Here is an 18,557-nt window from a genome sequence, read left to right as displayed (position 1 = left end):
GGTTTATTAAGCCAAATTGAGGACCCACCAAGGGAAAAACACAAACCACAAGCAGACCTGTGGCCTTTTCCACAGGGGAAGCTGGAAGCTTCAGCATTTCACAGGCACACAGAGAGAAAGAAAAAAAAAGAAACAAAGGTTACAGCTACCTGTCACAAGACTCAGGCTCCGTAATCACATTTCTCTTTTCTTTCTTCTTCTTCTTCTTCTTTTTTTTTTTTTGAAACAGGGCCTCACTCTGTTGCTCAGGCTGAGTGCAGTGGTACAGTCACAGCTCACTGCAGCCTTGAACTCCTAGACTAAAGCGATCCTGCCGCCTCAGCCTCTGGAGTAGCTGGGACCACAAGCGTGCTCCACGGTGCCTGGCTAATTTTTAAACTTATTTGTAGAGATAGGGTCTTGCTGTATTGCCCAGGCTGGTCTCAAACTCCTGACCTCAAGAAGTCATCCCACCTTGGACTCTCAAAGTGTTGGGATTACAAACATATGTCAACATGCCTGGCCCTGAAATCACATTTCTTTAGGGCTTAAAATAATTTAGAATTCCAACAGCTTAGATTTTTAAATTATTTATTTTCCCAAGATCAACATAAAAATTGTATTTTCTGTATAATAGCAATGAACATGTGGAAACCAAAATTAAAAATACAGTATCATTTATAATTGCTTTTGAAAATGAAAGACTGAGGTATAAAGGTAATAAAACATGTACAGGGATTGTATGCTGAAAACTACAAAATCCTTATTAAAAATACCAGCGCTCCAAATGAATGGAGCCGAGTGTCATGTTCATGGAGTAGAAGACTCACCTGCATAGATGTCAGTTCTCCCCAGATTGCTCTATAGGTTTAACTCGATTCCTATCAGAATCCCAGCATGATTTTATGTTGACATAAACAAGCTCATTCTTAAATTTACACGGAAACGCAAAGGAGTTAGAATAGCTAAAACAATTTTGAAAAAGAATAATAAAGTTACAGAAATCACTTGATTGTTCCCTTATATTTTTCATAGACATAAAATTCACATAATATAAATTTGCCAGTTTAACCATTATCAAGTGTACAATTATGTCACTTTTAGTGTACTCACAATTTGGCACAACCACCACCATCATCTGTCCCAAGACATTTCCATCACCGAAAAGAAACCCTCACCCACTAGCGGTCACTCCCAGTCCCCCAGGCCCAGGCCCCCAAGCCCAGCCCCTGGCAACAACAAATCTACGTTCTGTCTCTATGGATTTGCCGGCTCTGGACATTTTGTAGAAATGGAATCGTACAATAGATGCCTTTGTATCTGGTTCTTTTCACTTAGCATAGTGTTTCCAAGTTTCATCCACGTTATAGCATATATCAATATTTCATCTCATTTCTTTTTTTTTTTTTGAACAGGGTCTCGCTCTGTTGCCCAGGCTGGAGTGCAGTAGTGGCATCATAGCTCACTGTTACCTTTAACTCCTGGGCTCAAGCGACCCTCCCACCTCACCCTCTGGAGTAGACTACAGGTGTGAGCCATGTGCCTGGCTAATTCTTCTTATTTTTTTTTAGAGATGAGGTCTTGCTACGTTGCCCAGACTGGTCTTGAGCTCCTGGCCTCAAGTGATCCTCCTGCCTCGGCCTCCCAAAGTCTTGGGATTATAGGTGTGAGCCACTGTGCCTGGCCTCAATTCTTTTATGATTAAACAATATTTCACTCTATAGATAGACCACATTTTGTTGATCTCCTCAGGAGTGGACGGATATTTGGGTTGGTTTCCCTTTGCTTAATTCATATTACCTGGAAAATGGTTTTTTTCCTGGATTTGTTGGAGCTTTCCATATATAACATCATGTCATCTGCAAATAAAGATGGTTTTACTTCTTCCTTTCCGATCTGGATGTGTGTTCTTTATTTTACTTGCATAATTGTCCGGGCTAAAACTGCTGCTACAACACTGGGTAGAAGTTGTACCAGCAGACAGTGTCCTTTAACAGGTGAACGGTCACACAAACCGGCACACGCACCATGGAACGCTGGTCAGTGACGCGAAGGAGGGAAGTATGGACACGCACAATCGCAGGAGTTCACATACCACGTGACCCCATTTATATGACACTCTCAAAAGGACAAAGCCAGAGATGAACAGATGGCAGGGCGGGAGGGCGGCGTGACGACACCGGGAGTGGCACGGGAGCCTTCTGTGAGGGGACAGCCTGCACCTGATTGCCGCCGTGGTTACGGGGATCTGCTCGGGTGCGGTGGCACAGAGCTCTGCGCATTGTACCCGCATTGGTCTCCTGGCCTCCGTGTGGTTAAAGAGGAGGCGGCCAACGGCGGAAACCGGGTAAAGGGACATGGAACCCTCTGTCTATACTACTTGTTCAGCTTCCTGTGAATCTGTCATAATGTCAGATAAATTGTTTTCAGTATGCGGTGCTCAGAAACAAGCACACCAAGGCAGCAGGGTTGGGGGACATGCCGTTTTGGAGTGGCCAGCCGGGACGGGCTCTCTGCCACTGCCATGTGAGCACCGTTCCCAGGAAGTGAGGGAGGGAGGGACTGGAAGGTCCCGGAAAGGCCTGGAGGCCGGAGCCTGCCCTGCAGAGGAGAGAGGGCACCCGGCAGGAGGGAGAGTGTCTGGCTTCAGCAACAGGGGGTCAGGCTGGAGCCTCTCCTGAGCTGAGGGGGGCCTGGGGGAACCCTGGGGGGAGCAGGTGGCCAGGTAGGGTGTGGGGAGGAGCCTTCAGGAAGATGAAGGTATTTTGCCTAAAGCTCAGACGCGTGCTGGCATCTTGGCACACAGGCCCCCCCGAGACTGAGTGTCCTAGAGGCTCCTTCCTTGCTCTGGAAGAGACTTATTATGTCTGATCCCCTGTTAGGAGGGGCTGAGACCACTTGCCCTGTCGGAGCTGGAGTTGCCTTGGGAGCACACGCGGGAGCTGCAGGCGGTGGCCCTGCCAGGAACTGATGCCCAAGGCCCTGAACTGGGGCGGCTTAAGTGCGTGTGTGTGTGTGTCTCTGTCTGTCTGCCTGTGTCTGTGTCTGCCTGTGCCTGTCTGTCTGCCTATGTCTGTGGTCTCTGGGGTGTGGTGCTACAGTGGCCTGACTTTGAGGGCGGGGTGGGCGTTAGGCTTCAGCAATTTCTCCCAGCAGGAAAGAAAAAGGGAGCAGAGTCTCACCCTTTCTGCTGAAACTGGTTCTAGCTTCGGGTGGCCCTGGAGGGGGACCCGGCTGCCCGGGCAGCCAGCCCTGAGCTCTCCGGGGCACCGGCGGGCGGGCTCTCGGGATCAGACCTCCGGATCTCCTGGTGGTTCTTGGGCACAGCCACAAACCTCAGCTTCCTCAGGACCGGGGGCCAGCCCAGCAGCTGCTGGTCCCACATGTACTCCGGGGACAGCACCTTGGTGGGCTTGTGATACAGCAGGTACTTGTTCAAGTGGCTCTCATCGTGCCACACGGCCTCGATGCCTTGGGCCCGGTCGGCCATCATGGCCTGGTGGCAGGCCTTGGTGAGCCGCTGCACCTCAGGCACCGACCCCCCGAAGAAGGCGCCCATGTAGTAAAAGTCACCCTCGTCCCAGGGGATGTAGGCCTGGGACTGGGGCCGGCGCTCGTAGGTGAAGGCCTGGCGGGGACGCCTGTAGAAGCCGGGGTGGAGGGTGCCGAAGAGCGAAGAAAGGATCTCCACGCCCACGTGGTCGTGGAACTGCATGTCCACGTCCGCGCACACCAGGTAGTCCACCTCGTGCAGGAAGCGCTGCTCCGCGGCCTCGCTGAGCATCTGCATGCGCCGCATGGACACGTCCTGCCAGCGCGCGTAGGACCGCACGCGCAGCACCTGCAGCCGCCGGCCCGGCCCCAGCGCCACGCGCGGCACCTTGTCCGGCCGGTCGGTGAACACGTAGTAGATGACCTGGTGTCCCGCCATGAAGTGCTTCTCCGCTGTCTCCAGGAACAGCTTCAGGAAGACCACGTACCTGCGAGGCAGGTGAGCAGCAGGGCTGGGGGAGGTTACCCGGCATCGGCCAGGCCCCACCCGGCGGCCACTCTGCTGGCGGGGACAGGCCCTCCCAGGCTCAAAGCCACTCCCTGCCCTGTCCTGAGCGAGGCCTCGGCTGTGCCTCGCTCCTCTTCTCCTAGGGACAGCACAGCCGGGGCTTAGGAGGCCGGAAACCTCGCTGCAGCCCGCAGGCAGCAAGGCGCAAGCTGGACTCAAACCCCCTGCATGTGCCCCCGCCTGGGGCAACCGCCCCACCCCCGCCTGAACGAAGCCCCCAGCACACAGCTCCCTGGCCACCCCCCGGCAGGGCTGGTTGGACCAGCCAGGGCCGGCCTCCTGCCCCTCCCTGTGAGTGGCTCTCCCTGGCGCTCCCTCTGGGAGGCTTGAGGGTGCTTTGTGGGCAGGTGCTCAGTAAACTGCTTATATTCCTAAGGCGGGGTCACTGCTGAATCTTCCACTGGATCAGGGATCAGGTCTAGCACCACGGGGACCCGAGAAAGGACAAGGGGAAGGGAGGGCGGGCAGTGCAGGCCGCAAACCTCAAATCCAAGCGTCAAAGCTTCTGGGCCCAGGGCAGGTGTCTCCCCCGACCTCGGGAAGTTTTCCAACTGCTGCGATGGCTCGGCTCTACTTGCGGTCTCCCAGCCCACGTGCTCCCCACCATAGGGACAGGGGTGCCCCAACTAGCCAGCAAGCGTACTGTGTCCCCGAGACCCAAGAGTCTAGCGCAGCACCAGGGCTGCTTACCAGCTTGGCTCCCCGCACATCTGTCCCCAGGGCAGTCAGGGGACACGCACACAGGGGCCGAGAGAGACCAGCACAGGTGCCAGCGTGACGGGTGCGAGCCCAGGCCTGGCCACTGTGGTGTGTGGCTGTGGGCTCGTGGCTCAACTTGGCAGGGCTGCTTCTCTCTGAGGGTGTTGGGGATGTGGGGACCAGCTCAGGGCCCAGAGGGGAGACGGACGGCCAGGTGCAATGGTGAGATGGCGCCCTGACAGAGCCCCCGAGGGCTCTCTCCAGTCCTTTGTCCCTAGGAACTGGAATAGGAATTCTTGGGCTGTCCCCTGCCCCTTCCTGGTCCCTGCAAGCCAGGCGCACTCCTCTCCCACATCTGAGCCAGGAAAGGGGGCTGCAAAGGCCCCAGGACCGTCCTGGAGGCAGAGCACTGGGGGGAAGGACATGCCTCCTTCTACAAGCAGGTGCACCACGGCAGTCCCCGGGGGCGGCCATGTCACTGGCCTGGCTCCCCACAGGCTCCAGAGGTCAAGCTGCACACCTGTGGCTGCCCTGCTACCCGTGAAGCGGCCTGACCCAGAGTCCCTGGGCTCACGGCCAGCTACCCCTTCAGGGGTCTGGGGTCAGGTGCGCTGCCCTCCGGCCTACATGTGAGCACAGGGTGTGGCCACAGCTCCGCCAGCATCCTGCGTCCACTGGTCCAAGCAGAACAGACAGGTGTCCCCCTCCTGCCATCTCTGGTCAGTGAAAGGGACCCCCTTGGAGCCTGGTACTGAGGGGGGGGGCTGCTGTCCGCTCAGCTGGGGGGTGGCCACAGGTATGGGGGGAGCAGAGCGCTCGAGCTGCCACTGCCGGTGACAGCGGCCTCAGTAGGATGCCGAGCAAAGGACCTTTAACATCTACCCTGTGGGAGGACAAGGCTGGTCCCCCTTTCTGTCCTGAACACAAGGACAGACTGACGTCCCCGGCACTTGCCCACTCACTTTTTGATGGCAAACACAGTTAATCCGATCGTGGTGTTCTGCAGCCGGAACTGCATGTTGAGGATGTCACTGTTGAAAGTCCCCTCCCAGACGATGGGAGCCAGCCAGGGGGTCAAGACCAGGACGTCTGTCCGGCTGCACAGGGAGAGAGCAGGGGCCACCCACGCTGACGCTGGCGCTTGGCCACCCCCAGGGCCTCCGACCACCCTCCCAGGACTGGCGTTTGCCGGGAAACCGGGCCAGACGCAGCCGGGCGCGTCCTTCCCAGCCCTTCCCGGACGTTAGACCCTGCTGGGCCACGAGAGGAGTGAGATTCTCGGGTCAAGGGGTGGGACAGGGACAGGAACAAGAAACGCAAGTCAAAGGATGAGAAAGGAGAGGCAGTACCGTGTGGGCCTTCAAAGTCAGACCCAGAAACCTCAGAGGAAAGGACCAGCAAAGCCAGCTCGGATGGAGCTGAAACCAAGGACACCGCTGTTAGCATCTTCAACGTCAGGAAGTTTACTCACGAGGGTGTCAGCACCTTCGGCTGGGGATAGACCATCCTGCGAACACAGAACACCGGCACGTGAGCTTGCGTGAAGGTTACGGGGGCCCAGCCCTGTGTCAGCCACGATCCGTCCTCACCGCGCCTTTGCCAACCGCCAGAGGAGCCGAGTGACCGTGGGCACGTTGCCTTCCACTGAGCTCAAGGCTGGGGGCGGGCGGCCTACGGGGTCCGGGTCACGTTTTAACTCACCGAGGGGGAGAGGAGGCTGGGCGTGGCCTCTGTCCTCGTCCCGCCCAGGGAAAGCCCTCAGGTAGGCAGACCATCCACCTGGGCCCGACCTGCTCTGCCCTTCACGGCTGGCGACTGAGGGCCCGGCCTTCCCGTCTGGGTCTGGGAAGCGGGAGGCAACACCTGCCTCTCTCGGTTGCCACAGGGCCAGCAGCGGCGCCAAGCACCGCCAGCCCTAACGTGACGCAGCGCCCCAGGAGACAGGAGCCGCTGCCACTCGTCATTGTCAATAATGGCTGCACTTCGAGTGTCCCATGATGGCGTTTAAAACCAGAGAGTTGGCTGGGCGCGGTGGCTCACGCCTGTAATCCTAGCTCTCTGGGAGGCCGAGGTGGGCGGATCGCTTGACGTCAGGAGTGTGAGACCTGCCTGAGCAAGAGCGAGACCCCATCTCTACTAAAAATAGAAAGAAATTAGCTAGACAACTGAAATATATAGAAAAAATTAGCTGGGCGTGGTGGCGCATGCCTGTAGTCCCAGCTACTCGGGAGGCTGAGGCAGGAGGATTGCTTGAGCCCAGGAGTTGGAGGTTGCTGTGAGCTAGGCTGATGCCATGGCACTCTAGCCCGGGCAACAGAGTGAGACTCTGTCTCAAAATAAATAAATAAATAAAAAATAAAAGCAGGGAGTCAGCCTTAAAAAGGAAGGGCGTTCTGACACAGGCTCCAACACGGACGGACTGTGAGGACTCTAGGCTCAGGGCAGCGAGTCGGTCGCTATACTACGCGATTCCACTTGTACCCGGTCGCCAGGGCAGCCGCACTCAGCAACAGACCGCAGCACGTGGGTGCCAGGGGCTGGGGGAGGGGATCGGGGAGTTGGTGTTTCACGGGGACAGGGTTCCATTTTGTAAGATGGAAAGTTCTGGAGATGGCTGGCGGTGATGGTTGCGCAACAGTGTGAATGTTCTTAATGCCACTGAACAAAGTCAGAGCGGAGACTGGGAAGGCGCAGCCATCCTCCGTGGGAGGAAAGAGGACTCGCCCAGCCCCGCGCACCCCTGTCCACACACACACGGACACCAGGTGAGGACATTGTACCTTGACAGCGTTGCCTCTTGCAGGCTGTCCGGTTCTCTAACAGCCGCGCTACAGGATGAGAACACAGGAGGCGGGGTTTATTCCAGGGGAAGGATTTAGGACACAAGTGTATGGAGCAAAGCTGGGGGTCCTGGGAGAAGGGACAAGGGCACAGTGATGGCCTGAAGTGTGGAGCGGATCTGCCTGCAACAGGCACAGCACAGCTGTCAGGGTGGCGGTGGGCCCAGGCTGGACCGTCACACGCCGCAGGCCGAGGGCTGCCCTCGGGGAGCCACACGCTTCTGGGCTGAGCCTGGGCAGGGTGGAGGTTCCAGAACATGTCTGCAAATTCTGAGGCCACCTCCTATCAAGAGGTGGGGTCTGATTTTCAATTCTTCTAAGACATAAAATGTGGCACAAGGGCTGCTGGGTGACTCCTGAATCCAGGTTCTCAAAGGCAATACGACTCCTGTCCCATCTCTCTTGGGACACTGGTCTTGAAACCCTCAGCTGAGCGAGCAGAGGCCCAGGCCACATGGGGCGCCCAGGAAGGTGTCTCGGCGGAGAACCAGCAGCCACCGCCAGAAACGAGAGGTCTTCCTGACGACCCCAGCTCCAGCCACCGTCTGCCTGTGACTGCCTGAGACCCCAAGGAGAACGGCCCAGCTGCGCCCCGTCAGTGAAGACAGGAGGCCGAACCCCAGGGAGAGACGGTGGTTGGTGATTGTGATGTCCCCTTCACGAGTGGGGCTCCGTGTCCTGACACACGGGAACTGACGCGGGTGGGAATCAGCAGGGGAGACGAGTGGTCCCGGCAGAGGGCACGGCACCCACAAAGGCTGGGCTCCGGCCTCTGGCTGGGGCACAGAGGGCAAGGGCCACAGGAGAGCCGAGGCTGGGGGGGGGGACCAGAGCACGGAGGGTGTCCTAAGTATGTTCTGGAAAGATCATTCTAGTTCCTGTGAGGGGAGTGGGGATGGGGCAGGTGGGGACGAGGGCGGCGGGACCAGGGCAGGCGGGGCAGACGCAGCCCAGGGACGTGGGAGCTGGCAGGCCTTGGGCACAGCCTGTGAGGCACGGATGTGAGGCCTGGGACGGGCAGGGGGGCCCCAGAGCAGCAACCAGAGCCCCCCACCCCATGCCAGCACAGAGGGTCCCCTCCCCTCCTTCACCCCTACTCACCTGGCTCCCAGGCTCTCCAGCATCCGGCTTCTGGGGGTCAGGACCCCATAGCTGTGGGAAGGGGGTGCACCCCAGGCAGCTGCTCAGGACGCAGCAGCGAGACCCGCCTGTCCACCCTCCCTCCAAGCAGCGTGGCGCTCCCTGGGGACAGTGCTCTGTGTACGGCCACCTGCAGCAGCTGCCCAGGACCCCTGTGTCCAGTCGGTGCAGCCTCCCAGGCCACCCCAGGGACCGTTTCCTGGCGTGTCCAGGGATGCCCCGGCAGAACTGGCCGGTGACTTCCCTCTGGTTTAGGACCTGCTACATCTGGAAGCGCCGACAGCTCAGGGCCCAGGCTGGCCTTCCCCTCTCCCGGCCACTCAGTGGTGGCGAGTGACTCGCCCTCCCAGCCCCGGACTCCTCATCTGTGCGGGGGGGGGACACCAGCCCACCCAGGCCAAGCGTGAATGAGGGGCAAGTGGAGGGTGGACACCGTCCCGCCTGAGCCAGCGTGGGCACAGTTGTCGTTAGGACCGAGTCAGTCTGTGACAGTCAGGCAGGCATCGCTCAGGGCCCGCAAGTCTCGCTGGCTGCGTCGGCTGCTCCCCAGCCTGGCCGACATCGGTCACTTCACAGTCAGACGTCTCTTACCCAAGGAGGACCAGGACCAGCATCTCTTACCCAACGAGCACCAGGACCAGCGTTATCAGGAGGAAGATCAAGGGACGGGGCAGGTGGCTGTTTGGTTTTCCTGGAAAGCAGCAGCAGGAAATCAGATCACTCCTCTGCCCCCTTACCCGCCCACTTGCCCCTTGTCTGTGACTTGTCACGTGACGGCCTGGCCACGCTCTGTCAGGCCTGCGCCCGCCCCACAGGGGATGCTGGACGCAACCCAGCCTCTGCAAACCCGGCTCCAGGAAGAAGGGACCGTCTGCTCCTCCCTGCTCAACTCCCTTGTTGCTTCCTTAGACCCTCAGAGTCACCCGGCCTCCCGGTGACCTCTTCCCACTAAGCACCCCCTTCCTGCGGGAAGCCGAAATGAACCTCCCTGAAAGGAACAACAGGAGATCACTGTTTTTTGTTTGTTTGTATGTTTTTGAGACAGAGTCTAGCTCTGTTCTCCCCGCCACACACACACTAGAGTGCAGTGGTGTCATCGTAGCTCACTGCAGCCTTGAACCTCGAACTCCTGGGCTCAAGCGATCCTCCTGCCTCAGCCTCCCGAGTAGCTGGGATTCCAGGCTCGTGCCACCACACATGGCTAATTTTCCTATTTTTAGTAGTGGCGGGGTCTTGCTCTTGCTCAGGCTGGTCTCAAACTCCTGACCTCAAGTGATCCTCCCTCCTCGGCCTCCCAGAGTGCTGGGATGACAGGCGTGAGCCACCGCGCCCGGCCTTTACCTCCACGTTTCTAAATCCTATGACCAAGGAACAATTTATCTCTAATAGTTTCCTGAAACCAAAGAACATGGGAGGTAAAATTTGAAATTTACAAGTCTTAAATTATTTTTTTCCATTTCTGTAGTTGATAGATAGTTTGGTTGTAGGGAAATATAAGTGAAAATAATTTTCCTTAAATTTGGAAGACATTGTTCCACTTTTGAGAACTTTTTAAATCAACTTCATTTGCAGTATAATTTATATCCAATAAAATGCACCGATTTTAGGTATACAGCTTGCTGAGCTTTGAACACAGTCTGTGCACATATGACCACCACCCCAGACAGGATACACAGGGCCATGAGCCCGTGAAGTTCGCTCCTGCCCGGCAACCACTGGTCTGCCTTCTTGGCAATTCATGCAAATGCACTCACATAACACATGCTCTTTTATGACTGGCTGCATTTGCATAAAACAGTAGTCCTAATCTATGTTGTTACATGTATCAGTTGTTCATACTTTCCATTGCTGAGTAGTATGCCATTGTTCATAAGCCACAATTGTTTATCCTATCACCCGTTGACAGACATTTTGATTTCGTCCTTGTCTGGGGTGACTACAGATGCAGAAAGCATGTGTGGGTATCTGTGTGGACATGTTTTTATTTCTCTTGAGTAAAGACCAAGGAGTGAAAAGGATAAGTCATATGTTAAGTATATGTTTAACTTTGGAAGAAACTGCCAAATTGTTTTCTAAAGCGGTTGTAGAATTTTCCATTCCCACCAGCAACGCACGGGGACTGCAGCTGCACTGCGTTCTGGCCACACTTGGTCGTGCGACTCTCTCATTTTAGCCAACAACGCATGCGTTTACGGGCATTCGTTTGTTTCATGGGAAGTGTCTGTTCAAATCTTTTGCTCATTTTTAATTGAGTTGTTTCTCTTTTCACTATTGAGCTGTAGGATTTATTTATATATTCCGGATACAAGTCCTGTGCCAGATACATGTATTAATATTACAGATATTTTCTCCCAGTCTGCGACTCATCAATTCATTTTTTCTTAATTTTTTTTTTCTTTTGAGGAGAAATGTTAATTTTGATAGAGACTAATTTATCACTTTTTGTGGTTTGAGCTTTTTTTCCCTCATTTGGTAAATTTTTGCCTACCCTATGTTAATGGATATTTTCTCCTATTTTCTTCAGACATTTTCATCATTTCTGTATATGGTATGAAAGGTTAAAGCCTTTTTAATGGACATTCGGTAGTTTCAGCCATTTGAACTGAAAATACTTTCCTTGCCCATCACATCCCCTCAGCGCCCTCATCAAAGCCGACTGACTACAGGTGTGTGGGTCTGTTTCTGGGACTCTGCATTTATTCCACTGGTCTGAATGTCGACCCTAATAAAAACCTGCCCTGACCACTGTATAATCCACCGTGGAACCAGGGAAGGCAGGTCTTTGTTCCCATTTTTCAAAATTGCTTTAACTATTCTGGGACCTTCGCATTTCCATATAAATTTTAGAATCAGATTCCTAGGGTTAGAATCAATCTAAATTCCTAGAATTAGAACCAAAAGTCCTTCTTGTGTTTTGGTTGGGATTATATAAACTCTGTAGGGTAATCTGGGAGAGAAATGACAGTTTAGCAATATTAAGTCTTCCAATTCATGAACATGGTATATATAGCTCCGTTTATTTATGTCTTCTTTAATTTCTACAAAACAGCAATGTTTTATAGCTTTACTTGTATAGGCACTGCTCCCAATTTGGTGAATTCATCCCAAAGTATTTCATGTTTTCTGATGCTACTGTAAACGGCATTATTTATGTCACATCCGACTGACTGTTGCAAGTATTACAGGAATTCAATTGATTCATGTGGACTTCGTATCCTGATATCTTGCAAAGCTGACTCAGTCGCTGGGTTTATAACAGGAAAAGATATGATGTGACAATAGTAGCACAAAGGAGAAAGGAGAGGAAGCTATGTTGGAGCAGGAAACCTTGCCAGACGATAACTTAAGTAAATGGTAAATGCACAGTGTGATATAAAAGACTTGAAAAAGTATTTTTCTCCTTCCTTGTCCTACTTAATTTATTCACATAATTTGTTTATGAATCATAAAAGAAATAAGATTGTGTAAAGCAATAATTTAGCACAGTATGTTGAGTTTACAACGTCTATAGATTAATTTACACGAGAATAGCACCGCAAACGAGGAGGGAGGGAACGGGCCCTGCTGGAGCAAAGCTTCTGTGTTTTACTGAAATTAAGAAAGTTTTGATCCGAAGTAGATCGTGACAAATTCAAATGCATATTGTAATCCCTGGAGCAACCACTAAGAAAACAACTTAAAAATATATACTTAAAAAGAACAAAGGAATTAAAACGGCACGCTAGAAAATGTCTATTTGATATAGAAGCAGCAGCAAAGGATGAGCAGGACAAAAAGACATGAAGCATAGAAAATAAATCGCGAACTGGCAGGTGAAAATCCAACCACAGCAATGACAACCGGGATATGAATGCATTAAACACTCTCATCAAAAGCAGAGATTGTCAGGCTGGATTTAAAAACAAAAGCTTCAATTATAAGCTGTCTATAAGAGACATATGCTAGAAACAAAGACAGAAATGGGTCCAGAGCAAAAGGATAGTAAAAGACTTCCTTGCAAACAGTAACTACAAGAGAGCTGGGGTAGCAATACTAGTATCACACAAAACAGATTTTAAGATCAAAAATCTTACTAGAGACAAAGAGAAACAATTTACAATGATAAAAAGTTAGCTAGATGCAGTGGCTCACGCCTGTAATCCCAACACTTTGGGAGGCCAAGGTGGGAGGATCGCTTGAGGCCAGGAGTTTGAGACCAGCCTGGGCAACTTAGCAAGACCCCATCTCTAAAAAAACAAACAAAAAAAAAAATTAGCCAGACATAGTGGCGTGCATCTGTAGTCCCAGCTACTCAGGAGGCTGTGGCGGGAGGATCGCTTGAGGATAAGAGTTCAAGGCTACAGTGGGCTATGATCACACCACTGCACTCCAGCCTAGGTGACAGAGCAAGACCCTGTCTCTCAATAATAATAATAATAACAAAGTTAATATATAAGGAAGATATAATAAGTATTAATATAAATATATACATATGTAACAACCTAGCCCCAAAATACATGAAGGAAAAACTCACAGAATTGAAGGTAGAAATGATCAATTCAATAATAATAGTTGGACATATTGAAATCCTATCCCACTCTCAACAATGGATAGAAAAATTAGAAAGAAAATCAGCAGGTACTGATGACCTGTCATCACTATAAACCAACCAGACCTAGCTGACACCTACAGAACACTCCGCCCAAGGACAGCAAAGTACATATTCTCCTCAAGTGCACATGGAACATTCTCTAAGACAGACCATATGCTAGGCCATAAACCAAGTCCTGATAAATTCAGAAGGATTTGCCTGATGACTTGGGATGTAGAAAAAAATTATAAAGGATTGATATCACACGAAGTTTGCTCTCTAACAAAAATAGGAAAACATTAGAAATTAACAACAAAGAAAATTTGGGAAATCCACAAATATGTGGAAATTAAGCAACACACTTCTAAATAACCAAGGGATCAAAGAAAAAAATCAAAAGATATCACGGGCTGGGTTCTGTAGCTCATGCCAGTAATCTCAGCACTTTGGGAGGCTGAGGCAGGAGAATCGCTTGAGCTCAGGAGTTCGAGACCAACCTGGGCAACATAGTGAGACTCTGTCTCATTCAGCTCAGAATGAGCTGAATGAAAATGAAAACACAACATAACTAAATTTATGGGATACTAAAGCTGTGTTTAGAGGGAAATTTATAGCTGTAAATACCTAGATTAGAAAAGAAAAATCTCAAATCAGTACATAAGCTTCTATCTGTGAACTAAAATAAAATCTTAAGTCTCCCCGGCCACAGGCTGACTGCACGGACCCCATTACCCACTGTCGTTCTGCTCAAGACCTGGGACCTGCAGACTCTCCCACAGTGGTTCGTACCCGCTCGGGGAGGTGGCGGGGTGGAAGGCATCACACAGGTGCACGGCCCTTTTATTTATTTAACTCAGTCTTACAATCTGTCCTGGTGTGACCTCTACACTATTCTTTCCTCTACTTTAACCCCTGAGGAGAAGGAGAGGGTCTGGCTTAATGCCCAGGCACGTGGCGATGAAATCCATAGACGTACCCCTGCCCAGCCAGTGGGGACAGTCTCCATCCCTAGAACAGACCCACCGTGGGATTATCAAGTAGGAACTCCTCAATATGCATTTTATCTCCCAGTCCCCGTCTGACATCAAGCTCCAAAGAATTAGATAAAGGCCTTCAAACCCCACAAAAAATCACCTAAACCTGGCCTTCAAGGTCTTTAATAACCCAGGTCACAAATGACCGACACCCATCTAGAGGACCAACTAAAACTGTGGACTTCCATGCTGCAACCAAATATTCAAATGCTTTTCAAGAAAAAGCAGACACAGCAAAGTCATTAAAAGGTTAGTTAACTTTAAAATTAACAAATAGTTTTCACTTTTTGAAATTATTTAGTCTATAGTAGATTTTTACAAAATAATGCACATCATTGAAGTTTCTTGAATGCAGCCTTATTTGATTACAGCTAAATTAATGCAGCTTCCAACATGAACAGGTCCCAAGCCCTGGTGTAGCCACTTTGGAAAACAGTTTGCTGGTTTCTTCAAATATTAAACATAAATTTACCATAGGACCTAGCACTTCCACCGCTGGGTATCTACGCAAAGGAAATGAAAACATAACCGCACACAAAGGCTGGTGCGCAAATATTCATAGCAGTGTTGCTCAAATTAGCTAATAAATGGAAACGACCACAAATGTTTCCACATCCATTGATGAGTGCACACACAAAATGTGGTCTCTCCACACAATGGAATATTATTCATCAATAAAAAGGAATGACATCCTGGTGCATGTTACAACACGGATGAACCTCGAAAACTATTCTACATCATTCTACAGAAAATCAGATGCAAAAGACCACACAGGACAGGACTCCATTTGTATGACATGTCCAGGAGGGCAAAGCTGTAAAGACAGAAAGTGGTCACCCAGGCCAAGCTGGGGGCTGGGAGTGGACTGCAAGGGTGCCAGGGGATTTCTGGGGGGTGATGGAAAAGCTCCAAAATTGATTCCACAACTCTGTAGCTCCACTGAAAGTCATCGAGTAGTGCATTTAAAACAGGTGAGTGTTACGGCATGTAAACAATACCGCCATAGGCCGGGCGCGGTGGCTCACGCCTGTAATCCTAGCACTCTGGGAGGCCGAGGCGGGTGGATCGCTCAAGGTCAGGAGTTCGAGACCAGCCTGAGCAAGAGCGAGACCCCGTCTCTACTAAAAAATAGAAAGACATTATATGGACAACTAAAAATCTATGTTCCAAAAATTAGCCGGGCATGGTGGCGCATGCCTGTAGTCCCAGCTACTCGGGAGGCTGAGGCAGTAGGATCGCTTAAGCCGAGGAGTCTGAGGTTGCTTGTGAGCTAAGCTGACGCCACGGCACTCACTCTAGCCTGGGCAACAAAGTGAGACTCTGTCTCAACAAAAAAAAAAAAAAAGAAAAAAAAAAAAAAAAAACAATACCGCCATAACGGTGTTTCTTAAAAGAAAGTGCCATCAGTCACAGATCATTGACCCTAAGCCAGAGGAAGAGAGATGCCAGGTGTGTTCAGAGCAGGCCTCAGTAAAAGCGGGTTTTTTGTGCTTCCAGGATGTTTGCTCTGATCTTGCCCAATCATCAGAGACCCACAACCGGAGGAGCCAGAACCTGCTGCGCTGCCAGTTCCAGAACTCCCCACGCGGTCTGCCAGCCCCCAGGGTGCCAGGATGGCGTGAGGGACCAAGCACCCTCTGAGGAGCCACTCTGTGACACCACTCCCAGCTCACCACCCACCAACCGCCTCTTTGCCGTCACCTCCTCGCTCTCCACGTCCCCTTGCTGCTGCCGCTGGCAGAGCCACCCTGCCTTTTTGTCCTCCCCACACACCCGGCTGACTCCTGGGGCAGGGTCTTCCGGCTCGTGGCCCTGGCGTGCCTGTGGGCCAGATTTTCACACACAAGGCCCTTCACCGTTCGTGTGTCCAAGGCCACCTGCTCCTGGCTCCCTGGCGGTCCCCTCGCTAGCACCAGGCCTGCTGTTGCACCTCAGCATTTTACAAGGACGTGTTGGATGACTACACCAGCACATGAATGCATGGGGGTCACCAAAAGTGGGCACTAGTTTGACAGGTTTCTCAAAGGACCTGAACTTAGTCTTCAAGATGTCTGTCTCGGCGCCATCATGGGCCAGACCCTGCGCTAGAACCTTGGGGGTGTGGAGACCAACTGCAGAGTCTCTGGTCCTCCAAGGGTCCCAGAGCAGGTGAAACAATGAGTCCCTGATCTGGGACTAAGACACCGTAACCCACCACACGGGGGACTCTTGCGGTGGTGGGCGTGTTCATCACCCCGACTGGGTGTCCACATGTGTCAAACTTATCCAACCGTGCATCTTAAGTGCAGTTTATTGCATAAAAGCTGCTAAAATATATTGGGGGGAAGGGGGTAAAAAAGGAAAGAAAGACCACAAAGGAGGGAACAGGGAAACACCCTGAAAGCCTCAGCGGCAAGGAAGAGGCAGGTCTTTGCAGTCAGACAGACCCGAACTCCAGGCTCCGTTCTGCCCCTTCCTACCTGTGGGCCGGGCCGGAGTCCCAGCTCTCTCTACACCTGCTGTTTCCCACAGGTGCATGAGAACAACACTTGCCGCCAAGGCTGCCCTGACATCGGACTCAGTCCGGCTCACAGTAAAGGCTGACTGACTTGCCGGCACGGCTCAGGGCAGGGACCCGACCCACCACCGCCCCCGGGTCTTTCTCCACGAATTTTCCACCCCTCCTCCCCCACCTCCAGGGCCGCCTGCCGGGTCTGTTTTACCTTCCTCCCGGCTCCAGCTCAACATTTCCCCCCAACCGCGGACACAAACGGCGCCCTAATCAAAGGCACAGTTTCCGGCTCTGGGCAGTTCAGCCCTGCTCTCCCTCCCGTGTCACCGCAGCCGGCCAGCCCGTCCCGGGTCGCTCCCCTGCGCTCTGCGCTCGGCCAGCTCCGGGCTCCCCGCGCACGGCCCAGGCCCGCGGCGCGACCCGGGGGCGCCTCCGCTTTCGGGGCCCGGGCGCCTTCCAGTCCAGCACGGCGCCGGGGGAGACGGCGACCTCGCAAGATCACCGGAAAATACCCAACCCCATAATGTCCTAGCACAGGTAAGATCAATCCCGCGGTTCTCCCGCTGGCAGGCCCCGCGGGAGTTCCCTTTCGCGCGACTTCTGCAAAGGGCTGCACGGATGGGAAAGAGAGAAATGTCTCTAAAATGGTTTTTTGGAGCCGGGCATGGTGGCGCATGCCTGTAGTCCCAGCTACTCGGGAGGCTGAGGCAGGAGGATTGCTTGAGCCCAGGAGTTGGAGGTTGCTGTGAGCGAGGCTGACGCCACGGCACTCACTCTAGCCTGGGCAACAAAGCGAGACTCTGTCTCAAAAACAAATAAACAAACAAACAAACAAAAATAAATAAAATGTTTTTTTGGGAATCTGCTTTTACAGCGTTCCCGAGAAAACAGCAGGAGACCGAGCCGCGCCCCAACCACACCTCGAGGGCAGAGTCACACCTGTGCGGGGGACCGACTCTCGGACTTTGACATCCCGAGGCCGCTTTTGTTATCAGCTGGCGCCGCCACTATCGTTTCTCCTCATCCCCCTTAAAGTCAGGGAGCGGCTCGGCGGGCGCACCCCCTTCCCCGTCCTTGGGATGCGGCGCGGTCGCCCTGCTGTCCCGCCCTCCCTCTCTCCTTCCCTCTCTCCTTCTGAAAAAACAAAATAAACCTTTTCCTTTATATATTCTGATCTCCCCGGGAGGAATCTTTCTCCGCCCGCGCCCTGGGCGCCCGTGCCATGGGGCCGGGCCTTCCCGAGGCCGGAGAACCCGCGGCTCCACTGTCGCTGTGGGTCCCCGGGCAGCGCCGAGGTCCTGGTTAGGGAAAGGCGGGTGGGAGCAGGGGCGGGTAGAGGCCGGGGACCGTCGTGGCGTGGGCAGGGCCACCCGCTCCAACCCGGGCCCTGCCCGCTGGGTCCGAAGGCTGCGGGTCTAGGCACTCACCGGCTAGCGTCCACAGCAGCACGGCCATGGCTCCGCGTCTCCCCCGCGGGCTCAGGGCGCCTGCCGCTTGGCCAGCTTCCGCCCCGGCCTCCCTGGGGCGGGGTGAGCTCCAGGCGACGCCCGAGGCACCCACTCGGCCGCTCCGCCCCCGCCCGGGCGCGTCCGGGCCAGACTGGGTGAGGGCACAGCGGGGCGCCGGAGCGGACCCAGGACCGTCCGCCCGGGGAGCCTGGGGTCCCCAGGGACCACAGCTAGCAAGGGGGGGGGCCGGCATGAGCAGCCCGTGCGACCGGCTCCCCCTTGCAGCCCGTACTCGT

The 18,557-nt window shown here is 53.3% G+C and overlaps 1 protein-coding gene across 3 annotated transcripts; it reads right to left on the bottom strand.

Moving 5' to 3' along the window:
• Nucleotides 1-619: 619 nt before the first annotated feature.
• ABO (ABO, alpha 1-3-N-acetylgalactosaminyltransferase and alpha 1-3-galactosyltransferase) lies at nucleotides 620-18,289 on the bottom strand. 3 transcript variants are annotated; one of them, XM_069477088.1, is made up of 8 exons: nucleotides 18,241-18,289; nucleotides 9,340-9,409; nucleotides 8,680-8,730; nucleotides 7,519-7,566; nucleotides 6,210-6,245; nucleotides 5,701-5,835; nucleotides 3,162-3,959; nucleotides 620-1,838 (listed from the first exon to the last, which is right to left on the bottom strand). In XM_069477088.1, the coding sequence occupies exons 1-7, from the start codon at nucleotides 18,266-18,268 to the stop codon at nucleotides 3,182-3,184; spliced, it is 1,146 nt and encodes a 381-aa protein (XP_069333189.1). In that variant the 5' UTR covers nucleotides 18,269-18,289; the 3' UTR covers nucleotides 620-1,838; nucleotides 3,162-3,181. The 3 variants fall into 3 exon arrangements, with proteins under 3 accessions (XP_069333189.1, XP_069333188.1, XP_069333190.1); XM_069477087.1 differs by having other exon boundaries at nucleotides 620-3,959; XM_069477089.1 differs by lacking the exon at nucleotides 7,519-7,566 and having other exon boundaries at nucleotides 620-3,959.
• Nucleotides 18,290-18,557: the final 268 nt, after the last annotated feature.

The sequence above is a fragment of the Eulemur rufifrons genome, chromosome 7 (assembly GCF_041146395.1).
Source record: "Eulemur rufifrons isolate Redbay chromosome 7, OSU_ERuf_1, whole genome shotgun sequence".
In the NCBI taxonomy this organism is placed as follows: domain Eukaryota; kingdom Metazoa; phylum Chordata; class Mammalia; order Primates; family Lemuridae; genus Eulemur; species Eulemur rufifrons.
The sequence above is the reverse complement of the archived record's forward strand: the minus strand, read 5'-3'. Positions and strand labels throughout refer to the sequence as shown.